The sequence below is a fragment of the Stigmatopora argus genome, chromosome 9 (assembly GCF_051989625.1).
Source record: "Stigmatopora argus isolate UIUO_Sarg chromosome 9, RoL_Sarg_1.0, whole genome shotgun sequence".
Classification (NCBI taxonomy): domain Eukaryota; kingdom Metazoa; phylum Chordata; class Actinopteri; order Syngnathiformes; family Syngnathidae; genus Stigmatopora; species Stigmatopora argus.
Genome location: NC_135395.1, coordinates 9,721,309 through 9,738,864, shown reverse-complemented (window position 1 = coordinate 9,738,864; position 17,556 = coordinate 9,721,309). Strand labels below are relative to the sequence as shown.

Below are 17,556 nucleotides of genomic sequence, written 5' to 3'. Positions count from 1 at the left end.
GGCAAAATCAAAGTTGTTTTAATCCGGCATTGGATTTGGAAAAAATATGAAGAGAAATGCACATTTTGCTTTTCAACATTTTATTTGGCATGGTTGGACCGTTTTTTTTTTTTTTTTGCTGGAGGGAAAAGAATCCAAGTTGGTGGAAGCCCAACGTTATAAAAGGCAACACTTAGTGGACTGTTGCAAATGAAAAAGCAGGAAGGAAATAGGCCAAGTGGTCCATTTACATGGCAGCTTGAGCTTTTTGTGCCACTGAACATTTCCCTCTGCCGCCATTCGGGCTCCGTACGCCTCACCGGGGCTGCTCGCTGACTGGCTGCGGCTACTCGAGTGTGAAATGTGAGCCCATTATGTCAACAGACGTTAGGGACAGCCGAGGAGGGCAAGCGTGGCGGCGGCGGCGGGAGGGAAGGAAAGGGAGGACGGGAAGTTGATGGCCGGGGTGCTAACCTCCAAAGATGCCCGTCAAAATGAGTTGGAAAGACAAAAAAAGACCAGTTGATGATGTTCAATATGTCTCCCATAATACAGCATCAACATCCTGATAGTGTATTTGTGCACGGCTTCAATGTGCAACAAAACATGCTAATTAATAGTGCTCACAACAAAAGGGGAGTCAGCTATTATTTTTGTTCATAAATGTGTCTTGACAGTCATTATGAATGGAAAGTAGCGCCTGGAAAAATTGGATTCGGGAACAAGAAAGCCATCTTGTGCCTCTTATTTTGATATAGAGGAAGTAAGTCAACATCAGGTGTGTAAATGACATGATTTTTGGGAAATTGCTTCCCAAAATAGACCTTTAACTGATTCACATGCATATGTACTGTTTGGTATTGAGGGTATGTGCTGTGTCACTTAGTAAAATTGATAGAAATCACCCATTAACAGCAATAAACGTCCAATTCATTTTGACTGAGAGGCTGCCAACCTTCCCAGTCCAAAATTAGACACCCAATGCCATCAAAGTTGCCCCCAATACAGATCATATACACCCAGTCATAATGCCTATTTGATTTTTTAATTTTTAGCCAACTCCCCCTTTCACATAGCAGTTCTGACACTCCCATTCAAGTTGAACATATCTCATCATAAGAAATAAATTAAAGAACCAAAAATGTTCACTTTGATTGTTTTTGGCGACAAAGGACGCAAAACACAGCACACACAAAACTCATGATACTGTAAACGAAAACAAAAAAAAATGCTGGGCTGGGAAAACGAGACTTTTCTCCCCTCGTTTGGACCCTTGGCGTACAAACTGAAAAAAATGTGACCCCCCGGGGACCGCTCATTTTGTTCGTTTGCATTTTCTGGCAGTTTCGCTCTCACACGAGCTTCAACAGCAGCTCGTAGGTGGCGTTGATGATCCCCCAGGAGAGGAGCGAGCGGTGGTAGTTGAGGTGGGCCCCCCGAAAAAGCATGGCCAGGCTCCCGCCTCGCTCTCGCCACACGGTCAGCAGCACCTGGCCGCAAGGCTGGAAAGCCCCGCCCACCCGTGACTGCGCCCTAGACTTGATGACGTTTAACGGATAGAACATGATCCCCAGCCCCGCGCCCAGGACGCCCCCGCACACAAAATCGTTAACCAGGTGACCGGCCCGGGTGCCGGCCTCGGGGAGCGCTTCCTTGATGGGTCCTCGCAACCCGAAGAAGAGCACGTTGCTGGGACCGTTGCGCAACAGGATGGGCACCAGACCGCGGTAGCACTCCCGGACGCCGTACTCCGACAGAAGCGTCCTGAAGGTGTGCGCCGTGTTGTTGAAGCGCCCGTGGTGCCGGTGGTCCTGGAGGAGCGTCTGCACGCGCTCGAAGGGCGCCAGGATGGCCTCGGTCGTCCCGGCCAGCGCGGCGGCGAAGCTGCGGGTGACCAGCTCCGGTACGCCGCTCCCCTCGGCCCGCTCCAGGAGGACGCGGGAGAAGTCCTGGTACAGGCCGAACATGATGGCCACGGTGGTGGTCTTCTGGAGCAGCGGGGGGAGGATCCCCCTGTAGAGGTTCCTCAGGCCGTCCCGCTGGAGTTGACGGACCGCCTCCACCGCCAGCACGCCGTGCAGCTGCTGCCGGAACAGGACCTTCTGGATGGGGAAGGTCACCATGATGTTGGTGAAGGCCGCCACCGAGCCGCACACGTAATGCTTTCCTTGAGGCCCCAGTATGGTGCTGAGGGGCCCGCTGGAAAGCAAGGGGGGACCTCCTTTGGTCAAAGGGGAAGGCGGCGAGGGGGTCCGGGGTGACGGCGAGTCCATGGTGACTGGGGGGACTCAATGCTCCATCGCGTCAGCACTAATCTCCTCGAAAAACACCTGACGCAAAGCAAGGAATGGGTGAGTAAATGAATGATGGCGTGGGAGTGCCAATATTTACAGCCATTTGAAATATATATGTATGTGTATATGTATGTGTATATGTGTATGTGTATATGTGTATATGTATGTGTATATGTATGTGTATGTGTATATATATGTGTATATATATATATATATATATATATATATATATATATATATATATATGTATAGGTATATATGTATACATGTATGTAATTATATATATATATTGTATATTCCATATCGCCATTAATTAATTATTTATTTTAAATTTAGAGAAATCTATATACACCATATCAGTACTTCTTGTTGTTTTAACGTTAGGGCGTTAGTCAGGTAATAAATATATATAGATAACACAAAAAAAGCTATTATAAATTTAAATAAATAATTATGGACAATCACTATTGTCCACGCACAGCCTGTAAGAATATTGCAGTGCAATATTTCTGCAAAAAAACTATTACTCTAATGTAACAACAACCTTGTAAACAAATAAGTCTTTCTACCTTCACCATGACGTCTTCGATTAAATACAGTAAAAACACGCCCTTGTTCCTTGATAGCAATTCGGGGCGTGCGTTTGCGATTATAAAAAAAGGAAGAATAGCTTCGCCATAAGGAACAAGTCGTCAAAATGAAACCGTCAAAGATAGCATTTCGAAAGATAAGCAACCCTCTGAGGTTAAAGTTCATCAACTGTCACCACACGTTCGCCTACCTGCTATCGTGCCTAGTCTTGCACAAATGAGCAACCAACGAGTGTCTCTGTCATGCCAATCCAAAAATACGATACATATAAAGACTTTGCACCGGAAGCTTATAATGCAAGCTACAATCACGGCGTGTCAGTTTAGCATGCTACGTTGCTAACCTGCCCGACTGAAAATGGATAAAGCAATGCTTGGTTCCAGCTTGTGGACGTTGGACGTCAGGAGACCAAGTGTAAACGTAGGCGTTTAGATGATCGCAGCCTGAAAACGATTGTTTACCTGTCGTGTGGACCAATGGTTGCAGGCCTGTCCCCCGACAGGTGGAGTGCCACCTTCCTTACCCAGGAAAAGGCCACTAACTCGACCCCCAGGTCGCGTCTGCAGCTCCACCAACAGGTCTCTCTTCTTCTATTCCCATTTCCGCTCTACGCCCGAATAAATCTATCGAGTTAGCGCCATCTAGCAAAGAAAAATATACTAAACTCCTCCTGTATGCTAAATATATATTTTTAATCAGGCGAAACGACAACATACAGCTATTTTCAAAGTACTTTCATTTTGACATGACACACGATTTTTTTGGCGAGTACATGTGAACACAGTCTGTACATTTTCCGTCAATGCGTTGTGTTTTTGTTGATATTTACTATTATTCCATAATTAGAAGGGCTAGGTTTGTTTGGCAACTTGTATTATAATCATTTCCACACTAGATGTGATATTTGAGAGTCGTTTACTATGCCATATGTTTATAATATATATTTTTAATCACGCCGTCACTCAGGCGAATGACGAACCAATATGAGACGCAAAATGAAATTAATATGGATTGCTTTGTTACGTTTACTAATGTTCCTCCTGGCTTGTTATTGTTATTATTGTGATATGGCCGCAGATGTCGTAAAAAAATAGACAATTTACGACTGTCAGATGACGTCATCAACAAGGCGACAGATGCACGAACGAGCCAGCTGCATAATCTACACTAAATTTGTTTGTTTGCATCCTCATGCGTGTACAATAACATGCGAATACAAACAGGTTAAATGTTTTCTGGATTACAAAAAAAACTGTAACGCTACGTAATTGAAACTACCCTGCGAAGATAACTTCGATCATCTTTTAGCTTTTTTTATGTACCGTCAGTAATCTTGTTTGTAATGTAGTTTGCACCCGTTGCAAACTGGGCAAATCAAGTCCAAAAACATCTTGATGTCAGAGTTGGATTGCGACGAAAGTAGGATTTATTGTCGGTTTGACAGACAGGAAGCTCAACACAAATGTCTGCGCAAAAAGACTGCGAATTTTTGGTCAAAAGAGCTCGGGAGCTGGTTCCAGATGACCCTTGTGCAGCTAAAGCTTGGCTCATTACGGCCAGAACCCTTTACCCAGCCGATTTCAACATACAGGTACTTTTAAAAAAAATTGGGACAGTTGTAGAATTTAAAGAGCTCTAGAAAAAGTGGTATTTTGTATTTATTGAAACTATAATCCCCCACAGTATGAAATGTACACCATTGAACGCAATGCCGAAAGGACTTCTTGTGCAGGGAGATTGCTGTATGACATGTAAGTTTTTTCATACTTCCCCAGTCATTCTCAAGTAGTCACTTTTAAGAACATTTTTCTCGATGCTTTAGGTTCCTAAATTTCCCAGATCAGCCCGTCGTGTGGCGTGAGATCAGCGTCATCACCGCGGCCCTGCGCAGCGAAGCTCAGGACAAACATTCGCAGTTCCTTCGAGGTGAAAAAAAGTGCTCCTTTTCCATAAAACTCTCCTAAGAGCTTCAAGCTTAACTTTATTTCCCTGTCCACACCAGGGCTTTTTGAAACACTACCTGGACGGATTCAGTGTGAGATGCTACTGAAGGCCACAGAGCAGTGTTTCAACACTTTGGAAAAGGCAGAAATGCTGTTACTCCTACTAAAACGCTTTCCGGAATCTGTCGTCCAGCACGGGGTATTGTATTTTTTCTCTGTAACACCGGGAGAAAATATTTTACATCTGTTTTTTTTTTCCACAGGTCAGTTTAGGGGAGACGTTGTTAGAGGCTGAGACAACTGAGAAAGTGGAATCACCCGTTAACTGCTTCCGAAAACTTTTTGGTCAGTGAAATAGTGGAATAAAAAGAGAGGGATTTCAGCTAAAATGATTTCTGTCCTCGTTTTACAGTGTGCGACGTCCTTCCTTTGGTTATAAACAACACGGACATGCGCCTGCCAGCCAGCCTGCTGCAGAAATACATTTTGAAAGCTGCTGAATTTTACATCGGTTACGTCACTCGAGGACCTTCGCCCGACGGACAGATCAACGGTGAGGCACGTTTGTTTTCGCTCATTACGGCAACGTCATTTTACCATTTTTGACAGCCGCACAAGATGGTGGTGCTCTCAAGTCCCCCGGAGTTTCCCGTGGCTCCCAGCGCTACGTTATTGACGGCTTGTCGGAGAAGTCTTCGGCGGTCGCCGAGCCTTGGGAGAGGCTGCTGGACCTCCTGGCGGTCGTCGGCGCGCGATGCGAGTGGCAGGGTGATAAAGGACAGAGGTATGCAATCCATGTTAAAAAAAAAAGATCAAATATCATTGCATTCCGTGCCATTTTAGTCGTGAAAATACGGTATTACTAAGTTCGGCATGTTTTACGGCTGCATTTTACATCTAACAAGCAGAGGGTCCCGGCTTCTGTTACTTCAATTGGTGCTTCATGTCCAGATGAAGATCAAGTGTTGGTTTTGGCTTCAGCTCCTTCAAAAAAACCGATTCATCCAAGCATGGTCGGCAAGTTTGAGGGTAGCCTTTTACAACTTTGGGTCAATTTCTCCGGCATACGCAAACCAGCCAGACCAACAATTCTCTGCTTTTCCATTGCACAACACATAGACAAACATTGCATGCATGTCTTATTCCAAGTCAAAAGTGGAGAGGCTTTGTCGCTGCTTGTGTGTAATAGTTGTGTGTATTTACACCAGCAGGCAGATAAAAAAAACGTTCAAAACAAACCATTCCGACGCCACTGTAATGAAATGAAATATTCAAAATGGCAAAATTGATTTTGAACTTAACCTAAAAGCATGACTGGATTTAATCGATGAAGCCAGTGAGCGCCGTTTACAAAGGTGGATTTGTTTGTTTGTATTATACAGGACTTATGTGGAATTGCTTCAGAGAGTAAAAGAGCTTTGTCGCTACTTACCGGGCTTGGAAGGAGACACGAGAACCCGTTGCTGCAATCAGGTGGTGATCTGTACCGCCCTGGTTCTCTTCCGCAACGCCTTCCTCTACGTCTCGGCCGTGCAGCCGGCGCTCTTCCAGGGTCAGTATCGGCGGCGGCGGCGGCGCACTGGCTCAAAATGTTCAACTGGATGAAAAATAAGGACCTGTCGCTTTGATCCATCAGGCGTAAATGCTTTGAACTTGGCGCCGTGGATTCTCGTGGAAGATTTTAGCTCGGCGTACAACGACGTGGAGGCGGAGAGGCCAACGGTCAAGCACGCGCACAAGAAGCGCAAAATGGCCGACGGCAGAGAGAAGACCGCGGTGAGGATCGCGCCAGCTGACCACCAGGCAAGTGTTTTACGAACGTTTGTTTCAGAGTTCGGACGACGAGGACGCTTTGGGGAAGGTGCGTGGCCGTCACATCCTCGCTAACAAGACAGAAATGCCCAACTGGTCGGAGACCCTGGAGGGATTTTACACAGCCAGGGAAAGCTGGGACCTTATTCACTCCCACGACACTCTGGAAACAGGTCATAGCAAAAATCGTCGCCAACCCGTGCTAGTTCGAGGCGATCGATTTTAAGTGTCTGAATTTGTGCTTTTACAGAATTCAACAAAATGTGCGCCTCGTGGAAGACAGAAAATTGGCTATGGTTCCGAATCTTCCTCACTGACATGATCATATACCAGGCAAGAAAAAAAAAAACAGCACTGAGCAGATTGCAGTGATGTACAGCCATTGCAATAATAGATTGGACATCGGACATTTTTGTAATCCATTTATTTGTATTTCATTCTGAATATACTATTGTCAAGGCTGAGCGAGTTAACTCAATTATCCATTCATTCACTGACTTTGCCTGTTGTTGGCAACGAGTTAGCTAACACAGTTAATTATTTTAACAATGCATCAGGGTGACAGTATCATTAACGTAGCAATAGGTTTGAAATAGGCTAGCCTCGGATTTATTATTAATAGAAAATGGGATTAATCGCCGCAAATCTTAATTAATCGTGATTAAAATGTGTAGTTTGCATTGACGATCATCATGGGAAGTTCATTAAAAAAACACCAAAGTCCTTTCCAGACAGTGATGGCTTTAAACAATATTGTCTTACTTGCTAAGTGTTGGTTCATGTGGTTTTGTCCAGGGCCAGTACCGTAAGGCCCTGTCCAGTTTGCACCAGATGGCGGCCGTGCAGCAGCCCCAGTCGGGCCAGCAGAGCCCCTCGGGCCAGACCAGTCTGGAGCACCACAGGGCCCTCATACAGCAGGCCTCTTGCCACTATGCACTGGGAGAATACAGGGTACTCTTTTACCTCTCTTTTATATCAAACAACTAAATGAGTTCATTCCTATCCCCCCCAAAAATTGACTGTTACAATTTGCGTCCATTTTGAACTGGTCCGGTGTAAATATATATAAATGTTTTTCAGATTGCCTGCGAGAAGCTTCTGGATGTTGTCAGTGGACTGGTACCTCCCACCCACGAAGCAACAAAAACATTGGAAGATCAGACGAGACCAAAAACCAAATTGAAGAAAAGTGAGCAGTTTAAAAAAAAAAAAAATGATTATCAATAAAGAAATGGCGATTTGAATGAACAATTATCCATTTTTGTCCACTGTAGGCCACGACCTGAGATTGCTTCCCTGCACCAGCAATGCCGTCCTGCCATTTTGCCTCCAGCTGATGTTGGCCTGCTTTAAGGTACCGACGCCCCACTGTAGACTTTCCGCAGGTGGGCTAACGCCAAATTTCTCACCCGCTCGCTAGCCGCGAGCCTTCGCAGACACCCGAGACGATCTTTCGCTGGGTCACGTGGTGGTGCTCCTGCAGTACGATTGGCCGCAGGGCGAGACGCTCTTTCTAAAAGCCGTGGATAAGATTTGCCAGCAAGGCGCTTTCCAATATGAGAATTTCTTCAACTACGTCACCAGTATCCTGACAACGTTCCACCCTTTAGTTACCCACGCAAAGTCATTTTGGGGTATTTTCGGATCACTTTTTTTATTTTTCTGTTACTTTCCTTGAGCTCACATTCTTCGTCAGACATCGACATGCTGGAGGAGTTCGCGTACCTGCGGACCCCCGACGGAGGAAGGATCCAGTTGGAGCTGCTTCCCAACCAGGGAATTTTGATTAAGTAAGCACGTCGTCATCCGGTCCGCCATATGCTGGATTTTCTTGCAAATTCACTTGATGATCGTCTTGTTGTTACTCTGAAAATAGCATTGAATTTAGCCCGCACAAGAAGCTTAAATAGAGATAGATGAAGCTAATGACTTAAACAGTGCATCTCCATTAGCGCAGCGGTCAAGACTTTTAGTATTTTGCTTCACATGAACATGAAAATAATCCAATGTGATGAAGTGAACTATTTTGGGCATTTTTTTTCTTTTTTCCTGCACAATTTCTTTCAATCGTGCAAATATAAATATATCTCTAAAATGTACTCTGTGGATATTGACTGACTCCTCTAAAAACACCCCAAATTTGGATAGGTATTTAAAAAAAAAAAAATTTACTGCCCTGATTTTTTTCTTTTTTTCGGGTCACTTTGTGAATATGCAGGATGATTGAAAAGTAACTTCCTATTTTAAAATATTCATAGTTCCTTTATATGTTCAAATAGTTTGTAATATCTTTTCAAAAAAATGTATATTCTGATTTTGCAACATATCTAATTGCTAACAAAAGCAGGTTTTCGTAAAAGAGAAGGCTTTTGCAGTATCTCACAAAAGTGAGTACACCCCTTCCAATCTTGTGTTGATGGGACAACACTGAAGAAATTCCACTCGAGCACAAAATGATGTACTCCTTTTTTGTCTTTTTTTTTTTTGCCTATACACAGGTATCCTAATTTAGCACCCTGCATGGCCACCCACCCACAGGAGCATTTTTAGGACTTGCGCCATCCCCCTGCCCCATCCATCCTTTTCCCATCATTTTGAAAATTACTAGACATATCCTATGTTGGGTGTCCTCACTTTAGGGAGATACTGTACCGTATCTTCTGGACTATAAGTCGCACCAGCCAAAGAATACACAATACGGGGGAAAAATTGATTTTGAAGTTGCATTTTTGGGCTTTTTTTAATCAGAAACCAAGACAAAAGTAACAACATTAAACAGGCTAAATAGGCATCTGTTAAAGTAACGTTTTTTTTTAAATATATATTATTAAGTATTAGTCAAACTATGACTAAAGTGTGTCTTATGGTCCGGACAATACGGTATGTTAAATCTATTAAATGACCTCTTGGTGGAAGTTGCAGACTTAAGAGCACTTTGAATGCATCTTCACTTACTGAGTGTTTGAATATTGCTGTCCCTCAGGAACCCTAGGCCCGCCCTGGGGGTGGAGTTAAACACCCTTCTGCTACAAGGGGTCCAGATGATGGACAGGTACCCCGGGCCCCTCTCACCACGATCCCCCCGACACCAGTTGCCATTCATTCCCGAGTCCGAGGCCTGTCACCCCCACATCCCCGATTTGATTTCATTTTTTTTTGGCCCATCACCTAAGAAAAAAAAGATTGTCGCCGTTTTGGTTGATTTGAGCCATCGCTCGTCTTTCTGTCGTCATCACCGTCCGTTCCGAGGTCGTTCTGGATGTTGTGGAATGGATTTTCTTTTGGCCTTTTCACAGCATTTCATTTGTGCTTCTTTTTCACGTGTTCTGTCGATGGATCGCTCCGCGTTTTTCAATTGCCCCGTGCGGCTTTTCAGATGCGCTTCCCTAAACGCCACGCCGGTGTATTTATCTTTTTTCTCCCGCGCAGACACCACACGGTGACCCGAGGGATTACCAAAGGAGTGAAGGAGGATTTCCGATTGGCCATGGAGAGGCAGGTGTCGCGTTGCGGGGAGAACCTGCTCGGCGTCCTCCACCGTTTCTGCATCAACGAGAAAATCATCATCGTCCAGTCCCTCCCCTGACTGACATTTTTGTCAAAACCTGGCAACCCACTGACTGTATTGTGAGTATTCTTGTGCTGATATTTTAAGGGGTTTCATGATCATGTGATGTTTTTTTTTTTTGGGGGGGGGGGGGGGGGGGGGAATGGGGCGTTCAAACCTCTTTTTGGTTTTCTAGTCAATAGTTTGCATCCGGCGTTCAATTTGACTACATTTGCCAATACACTCATAAAAAACTGTTTTTTTAAAAATTTATTTCAGTTCTTGCGATGTACGTTTCAGATTTTCTCCGTTATGAAAAAGAGGCACACTGGGTTTATTCTTTTTGCTTTTGTGTGTTTTAAACTTCAATTGTAAAATAGTGTTTTAGCTTGAATTACATTACAACGCATTTTGTTGTGGAAATACGTGTGTACATTCCACACTTTTGAAAGCTATTATTAATAAAGTCGGAAGGCAGCCCAAAACGTTTGTTGTCACACCATACAAACCACTAGATTAGTTTTTGATTAATGAAGCATTATTGACAAAAAGTTTTTTTTCTTCAACTGAGACATACAAAAGAACCATTCTGTCATATGTTAATAATTGCAAACATATCTTGGATGTGCAACTACTAATCCTTGATTAATTATTGGATTTTATACATTTTCGTGCCGTCGAAGGCAGCAAATTAGACAAACGACTCCCCTGTATGGGTTAAAAAAGGGGAAAAAAATCACAATCCTTGCATGAACGTTTTAAGAAGGCGACTGTATTTATTTAAAATTTCACAGAGCTGTGCGACTATTTTTTCCACCTTCTTTTATTGTGTGAGTACAGTGCAAGGCTTCTTTTCATTGCACAATATTCCTTCAAATATACATGTTTCAAAATAAAATACATTTACCGACAATTAGTACCGTCTGAAGAAAACTAACCAAAAATCAGCACGTTCTCTAAAGCTCACACCCAATCAAATAACGACTTTTCTACTGCTTTACTTTTTAATTGGATTTGCATAACGTAGGAAAAAAAATGGGCACGGTTTAGTTGGATTAAATCTGACGCATTATTCTATGAGGAAATGGATGTCATTGCGCCTGTGTGTGTGTGTGTGTTTGTGTGTATGTATGTGTATGTGTATGTGAGGATAGGGGTGATTTTCGAATCACAAGTATTCGTTCGTTCGTTCGTTCCTACGCTCCGACTTGCAAGTAGAAGCTGACGCTGCCCAAGTTGCGGTCAGTGGGGGAGTCGTTGATGATGCCCTCTCCGTTCAGCTTGCACTGCACCTGGACGTGAGTGTCGTATTGCACCCCCGAGAAGCGAACGGCCACCACCGGAGACGAGTAATTCACCTGGTGGCGGGCGCATTCACGCCGGTTTAGGACTAACTGGCACTTTGAAGCGTTTTTTTAGTCAGAGAGTCGCACTCACGTGTCGAAGCTTGCCGTAGTAAGGGTAGTACTTCAGGTCGAAAATACTCTTGGGGAAAAATTGGACTTCACCCAAAGCGTCTGGTGGTCCTTTCTGAAAGAGATGTCGTTGGGATTTGAGATTTCTTTAGAAAATTCAGAAGGTCAGAATTAGTCAGCACAATTGAATCCCATCATGATTCGGATATTTTTGGGGATTTCCATTAGCAAAAGGTGATGGGCATTTTTTTTATTGCTTTGAGTAAATTAGGGCTGCTTGTGTTAAATGTCTTCATAATTTTGGACTAACTCGATATTCTAAATATTTTCCCAGATTGTACAGTTGTTATACCTTAACTCCACAAGTCACATTGACTGGTTTTCCATGGCCTGGCAGGTATCCAAGAATCTAGAGAAGAAAATCCGACATGTTAGCAACACTGACTGACACTTAGCCAAAGCCAACTTGAAATTTTCAGTCTTGTCAGGTTTTGACCAAAACCCCCGTTTAAGTGGCTTTTGGAAGTTCAACAGAACTCAGGCTTCTTGTGCGCGCCCTTTTCAATCATATTTTCACAACTTGGCGCGGGCCGTGGTCTGGTCAACCACTTGAACTTAGGAGCTTGACACCAAGATGGCGCCAAAGCGAAAAATGTCACGGCTTCCCCAGAGCAGTAAATAATAGAAGTTGGGCTCTTTCCCATCTCACCCTATTCATTCGGAGGAGTACGCACGGCCTCCCCTGCGAGTAGCCGTAATGGGGGTCCTGCAGACCCGAGCACTCCCCCAGCCAGGACCTCTTGAATTGGCAGGCTTTCCTCTCGGCATCCTCTTCCAAATCGTCCTGCATGAAGTACCTGTCTTGTGTGCAGCGGATGTTCTTCCTCTCCTGTGCACCATCGTTGTAGGCTGAGGGAGGCAAAGCGGAGGGGAGGGGGGCGTGAATAAATCTGTCCAATAGCTCTCTTCCTTGCCAAGGTCTCTGATTAAGGCAGTGTGAATGAATAAAAGGGGAGTTGGGGGGGAAACACACACACACACACTCACAAAGAGGCTTCCCTTCCCAGTGTGCATTGCAGGAGCAAAAGAGAATACGGGACAAAGGTACTGATGAGGCTAGGCGAACTCGGGTTAACCGGTCCGAGACCCTCCCCCATTTCCCCAAACTCACGTCGTAGATGTTCGTCCATGGAGCGGGCGTAGCGCTTCCACGATTTGCGCTCGGAGGCGTTGAAGGAGATGTCATGGCCTTCCAGATGTGGCGCCATAGTCATACCTGCCAGCGGACACCCACAGACAGTCAACTGTGACGAGACACCGGTGAGCGTCCACGGGCGGAAGGAAGGAGGGTGGGTGGGAACCCTGGGTAATCGCTTAGGAATAATGCCTCACTACTACGACCAGGTATCAACTAGAAAAAAAAGTACTTGGTTGGAGTAGAAAAGTGCAAACAAACACCATTGTAAATTCCAAAAACCCTGAACCAAAAATATCAAGTACAATGGCTTTAAATTAAAAAAATGACATTACATAATCTGAATTCAGGGCTCAACCTATTTGCCTCTTTTTACATTTGGCAATAAATTGTGTTCCGGATGATTGGATTAAACCTAGAATTTGACTTTACTGACCTGCATGCAAAATAATCAAATCACATCTTAAGAAATGTGTTTAACAAAAATTGCATTCATTACTGGCAGATGGTCTACACCACTAACTTGATGTGGAAATAAGTGATATAAGTCTAGACAACTAGTTATATAATTTGAGGGGAAAAGGAGGGATTTTAGTTACCCACTTTTAGATTGCACCCTGGGCGGTCGCCCAGATTGCCCGTAGGAAAAAAAAAAAAACAGGCCTGCCTTTGATTGAAAAGCAATTGTCTCAAACAAATGAAGTTCCAATGCAGCGTGCATTGCGTGGGTGGGATTCTGTTTACCTGGTGGCATCACTCTGTCGTTGTAGGTGGGATGGTAGGGGCTAATAGACCACATGAGGCAAAATATACAGCCGCCAAACATGGCTGCCAGGAACGTATAAAGCGCAGCATAGAAGAGAAGGATGAGGCCTAAAAAGTCAGAGAAAAGGAATTGGAATAGCTCGTCTCCAACCAACGAGAATCACAAATGCAGGATTTGTAGGACTCAATGGCAACTGAAACCCTTTTATTATTAGGATTCAAATCGTAAAGATTGGCGCAAAGTCACGTGAAAAAGTTGCTTCACATATATGACGATAGGCTGTTTAAATGGCCCAGATTTTGGGGGGCCAACGTCCCCCGGATCCACAAAGGCCTTTCTGTTCGAGCGCAGTGAGAATTCTTCCAGCTGTCTTTTCTCTCAGGAACACAGTGAACCTCCGGTTGACATCGCGGCGAAGCTTTTTTTGCAGCCGCGGAGGCCCGGACGACTCCAAGGACCACCAATCGGGACGCTCTGGTATTGTGGACACACTCTTACACACTTATTCCTTTTCTCCAGGATACGCGGCCCCCCCAACGTGGCTGCACCGAGCCGTTGGGGTCACACTTTCATCTCCGTTTTTTGCAAAATTGGAGAGTTGGTCGCGCGGGTCGGATGTGTACGTGCATGAGCGGACGCTTTCGTGTGAAGGAGGATGTGAAGAGCCTGTTAAGATCTGAATGGAATGTGATTTCTGGCCAGCGGGGCTCCCACTGGGACACCGTCCCCAGGGGGTATGGCTGTTTTTCTGGGGAATCGCACCTATGTAAACATCAGTGACACGCACACACCCGCTCAAGTTTCCCCAGTGCGGCGTTTCAAGGAAGGGGGAGTAATCTAGGGCTCGTGAGCCACCTCTGGCTGGAGAGGGGATTTTTCAGGGGCGGTGGCAAAACCTGGACTGCTTCATACGACACTTATAATTGGAATTATGGAGCTAAATATGTTATATTTGGAGAAAAAAATACTACCTGGGAGTTTTTGGATTGAGATTGGGACGTGAAATTTGAGAGATAATGAATCAACCCGTGATAATAATTTGACTTTTACAAGTTTCAGCGCCCATAATCAGAAGCCTGTTGTTGTTAACGAGTTAATTATTTTAACAATGCATCAGGGTGACATTAACATAGGCAATAGGTTTGAAATAAATGTTAGCATCCGATTTATTATTATATAAAATGTGTTTAATCGCCGCTAATCTTAATTAATGATCGACCTATCTCCGAGCTTTTCTGACTCGGTCATATATTTTGCTTAGTTTTTTTCCTATTAGGTTTTCGGTAAAGTATTAAATGACTTCATTCATGGAAGAAAAAAATGTGGGTATTTTGGTGCTATTTGCATTCAATTCTTTGGAGAAAAGTGCTTTGCCGAAGCGGTTAAAATACATTGAAAGCTGAGTTATGTAACAAATTCAACGTGTAGGTCAAGATGCAAGCGAATGGAAATACAGAAACGGAAGAACATTTTAAGGAGCTTTCCTTGATGACGGCGGTTTCGTCCGCCCTCGCCACCGAAACGCAACGTTTGCCAGCACGGCCAAACCTCTCTGGGCTGGCCGTCAACTCACCCCAGCTCTTTCCCGAGCGGCCCATGAACTCCTTGGTCTCGGCATTCCACAGGTAGGTCTTCACGTCGCTGATCTTCTGGTGCAGCGTCCTCCTTGGCAAGGGTCTGCGCTTCCAGCGTTCAAAGTTCAGGTCCTCCTGCTCCAAAGGCTGGTGCTCGGCCAGCTCTTCCTGCTCCTCCTCCAGCTCCTGCCCGTGTTTGAGGATCACCTTGGCGGGCTGGCGGAGAGAAGGGGAGAAAAGCCGTTCAACCCACATGTCCTCCTCTGCAGGTTCAAAAGTGACCTTGTTCTTTTCAAGGGGGGAAAAAAAAGAGCCACACGTAAGACAACCCTTCCCCGGGTTGCATATTCGTGACGTGGTCCCGTCTCAACATCTCGTTTAGGCGGATCGTAACATCCCGCTGGTGACCTTTGCCGCCCGACATCGGGAGAGAGACCCCCCTTGGAGCCCACCCTCCTGTTTGCGTGCGCCGGCTCACGTCCAGATGTTTGGACTCGCGGACCCAGGAGTACACGCAAGTATACAGTAAAAAAATGTCCACACACATTTCACATGGCTAAACAACATCTAAAAATCAATTTTATTCCCTTTTTTTTCCTTTTATAGCTCTTACCGGACTTCTCGGTAGCGGAACTTGCTCAGCTTCTTCCGTGGAACCTGGCTCCATCTTCTCAGTAAGAACCTTCACATGATAAACAATGTTTCCATACACTCATAAATCAAAGGGAATTAAAACCCCCAAATGCTACCGAAAAATACACCTACCTGAAGTTTTTCTAGTGGAAAAAATTGCTACTCCAAAAAAGCGCCAAGGTAAAAAAAAATGCCGTTTGTCAAAAGTTTTGGAAGAGTTTCATTAGAAAGTCTGAGGCCGAGGTGCGGAGAGCCTCCTGCATCTAAACGTCCAACATCGTGAATGAAGTCAGGAGCTGAGAAACACGGGGGGTGGGATACTAAAGTGCTTTTTTTTTCGGTAGGATTCAAGGCGCATTTTGGCAAGGACCCCGGCGGTCCCAGTGCTGTATTCTACACACGCGCGCCATCGCTCAATGTCCGCTAAAGCAAAGGCTGAATGCAATATTTATAGCTCGTTACAACACAAAAGACGCCACGATCATTTTCCCCGCGTTCCGTCATGTACCCGTACGAAAAAAAACCTTAGGATTCATTTCTCTTTGTCTTATTTTCTTGTATTTCCAACTGCGGAAATCCGCATTATTAACCAAATTTGGCACGTACATCAGGCTTTTTTTTAGAGGGTTCAACATAAACTCTTCAAGTTTGAGGACCCCCAAACTCCCCCCACCTCCCTGCATTTGCACTCCGGTCACGTAGAAGCGCCGAGCTAGCCCGGTTGCAAGTTTGGAGAGGAGGACTCACTTGTGAGGGGGGCTTTCTCTTACATGAAAAGAGAAGTTGCGTCATGGAAAACAAAAAAAAAGCGGATCTTTTGGAACGTGCATTCGCGCGTGCTTCTTTGGAGGAGTTTTAGGCTGAATGGAGACTTTCTCAGCATGTTGCGCTTTTGCTAAAAGCGCGCCAAAAGTGCTCGTCTAGTGTCACGACGACCCTGAAAAGTCACCTCGGTACATTTGCCTTGGATGTAAAATGACATTTTTTATGCAAAAGGTGACCGACAATCTTATAATGCATCAAAAACTCACATTCGCAACTATGTACCATTAACAATGTGAAGAAAATAATGTTATATTTCCCGTAAACTAGTACTGGCAGCCAGACGCCATTTTGGAAGAGAGGTCACCATGTCCACGTGAGGTCCCGGGTTCCTGTGTGTTCTTCCCAAGCTCGCGTGGGTTTTCTCCAGGTACTCCGGCTTCCTCCCACATCACATCTCCAAAATATGTATTTATTTTACAGCGTAGATTCCTCATTTAATCCTGAAAACATAACTTAATCAAATTGCCCATGACAATTAAATGACTCAAAAAAGACTTCATGGATGCCAAATATAGTGAATAATCTTTGCATCTGTTTGAATAATTTTAATCGTTATATTATAAATAAAAATGTAAAAATATATCATTTTGAATGCAGATGCATATGTCTGACAGCAGATGGGGCCAGACCAATTCATTTGCTACGACTCCCACTTTAGTTAATAAGGTTATAATATAACCACGTTAATTAATAAGATCTCTTCACATTAAAATAAAATACAATTGTTCATATTAATACATAAGATTTTGGAAAAGTCAAAATGACTTATTTCTTGAATGACGATTTATATTGAGATGCCAACAACACTTAAAGTTCCTTTACCTTCATATACTCCAAAATAAATTAATTATTAATTAATTTCGAAAAAGCTTTTGGACATGAAGGATGCTAGTTTACAACCCATTGTAACACACTGTTGGTAAAATAAAAATAAAAAATAGGACAGTTATTGTCATTTGGCTATCAATTTTATTATTTAAAA

General features: G+C 44.2%; 3 protein-coding genes across 8 annotated transcripts; 1 reads left to right on the top strand and 2 right to left on the bottom strand.

The window, feature by feature from the left end:
* Positions 1 to 61: 61 nt before the first annotated feature.
* LOC144082886 (mitochondrial nicotinamide adenine dinucleotide transporter SLC25A51-like) lies at positions 62 to 3,470 on the bottom strand. Of its 2 annotated transcripts, none has more exons than XM_077610356.1 (2): positions 3,326 to 3,470; positions 62 to 2,309 (listed from the first exon to the last, which is right to left on the bottom strand). In XM_077610356.1, the coding sequence occupies exon 2, from the start codon at positions 2,250 to 2,252 to the stop codon at positions 1,332 to 1,334; it is 921 nt and encodes a 306-aa protein (XP_077466482.1). In that variant the 5' UTR covers positions 2,253 to 2,309; positions 3,326 to 3,470; the 3' UTR covers positions 62 to 1,331. The 2 variants fall into 2 exon arrangements, with proteins under 2 accessions (XP_077466482.1, XP_077466483.1); XM_077610357.1 differs by lacking the exon at positions 3,326 to 3,470 and adding an exon at positions 3,055 to 3,271.
* Positions 3,471 to 3,964: 494 nt separating this feature from the next.
* On the top strand, positions 3,965 to 16,964 carry ints10 (integrator complex subunit 10). Of its 5 annotated transcripts, none has more exons than XR_013303241.1 (24): positions 3,965 to 4,455; positions 4,548 to 4,615; positions 4,687 to 4,790; positions 4,867 to 5,006; positions 5,071 to 5,152; positions 5,220 to 5,360; positions 5,417 to 5,591; positions 6,190 to 6,359; positions 6,444 to 6,583; positions 6,639 to 6,792; positions 6,870 to 6,952; positions 7,415 to 7,570; positions 7,700 to 7,808; positions 7,894 to 7,973; positions 8,040 to 8,202; positions 8,316 to 8,409; positions 9,603 to 9,671; positions 10,049 to 10,246; positions 12,649 to 12,901; positions 13,925 to 14,019; positions 15,168 to 15,385; positions 15,499 to 15,634; positions 15,723 to 15,790; positions 16,842 to 16,964. XR_013303241.1 is itself a non-coding variant. In XM_077609538.1 (19 exons), exons 1-18 carry the CDS (start codon positions 4,327 to 4,329, stop codon positions 10,203 to 10,205), a joined length of 2,214 nt encoding a protein of 737 aa, XP_077465664.1. In that variant the 5' UTR covers positions 3,965 to 4,326; the 3' UTR covers positions 10,206 to 10,246; positions 12,649 to 12,910. The 5 variants fall into 5 exon arrangements, 3 of the variants coding, with proteins under 3 accessions (XP_077465664.1, XP_077465663.1, XP_077465665.1); XR_013303242.1 differs by having other exon boundaries at positions 15,499 to 15,641; XM_077609538.1 differs by lacking the exons at positions 13,925 to 14,019; positions 15,168 to 15,385; positions 15,499 to 15,634; positions 15,723 to 15,790; positions 16,842 to 16,964 and having other exon boundaries at positions 12,649 to 12,910.
* atp1b4 (ATPase Na+/K+ transporting subunit beta 4) lies at positions 11,350 to 16,048 on the bottom strand. Its single transcript, XM_077609540.1, has 9 exons — positions 15,882 to 16,048; positions 15,730 to 15,798; positions 15,116 to 15,332; positions 13,521 to 13,649; positions 12,753 to 12,857; positions 12,291 to 12,490; positions 11,934 to 11,990; positions 11,604 to 11,696; positions 11,350 to 11,524 (listed from the first exon to the last, which is right to left on the bottom strand). The coding sequence occupies exons 2-9, from the start codon at positions 15,781 to 15,783 to the stop codon at positions 11,363 to 11,365; spliced, it is 1,017 nt and encodes a 338-aa protein (XP_077465666.1). The 5' UTR covers positions 15,784 to 15,798; positions 15,882 to 16,048; the 3' UTR covers positions 11,350 to 11,362.
* Positions 16,965 to 17,556: the final 592 nt, after the last annotated feature.

Coding starts and splice junctions, on each gene's coding strand:
- LOC144082886 (XM_077610356.1), bottom strand. CDS start 2,252: ATGGACTCGCCGTCACCCCGGACCCCCTCGCCGCCTTCCCCTTTGACC.
- ints10 (XM_077609538.1), top strand. CDS start 4,327: ATGTCTGCGCAAAAAGACTGCGAATTTTTGGTCAAAAGAGCTCGGGAG. Junction 4,616..4,686: donor GGGAGATTGCTGTATGACAT/GTAAGTTTTTTC, acceptor TCGATGCTTTAG/GTTCCTAAATTTCCCAGATC. Junction 9,672..10,048: donor GGGGTCCAGATGATGGACAG/GTACCCCGGGCC, acceptor TCTCCCGCGCAG/ACACCACACGGTGACCCGAG.
- atp1b4 (XM_077609540.1), bottom strand. CDS start 15,783: ATGGAGCCAGGTTCCACGGAAGAAGCTGAGCAAGTTCCGCTACCGAGA. Junction 15,333..15,729: donor TTCCGCTACCGAGAAGTCCG/GTAAGAGCTATA, acceptor TCTCTCCGCCAG/CCCGCCAAGGTGATCCTCAA. Junction 12,491..12,752: donor CATGGACGAACATCTACGAC/GTGAGTTTGGGG, acceptor TGCCTCCCTCAG/CCTACAACGATGGTGCACAG.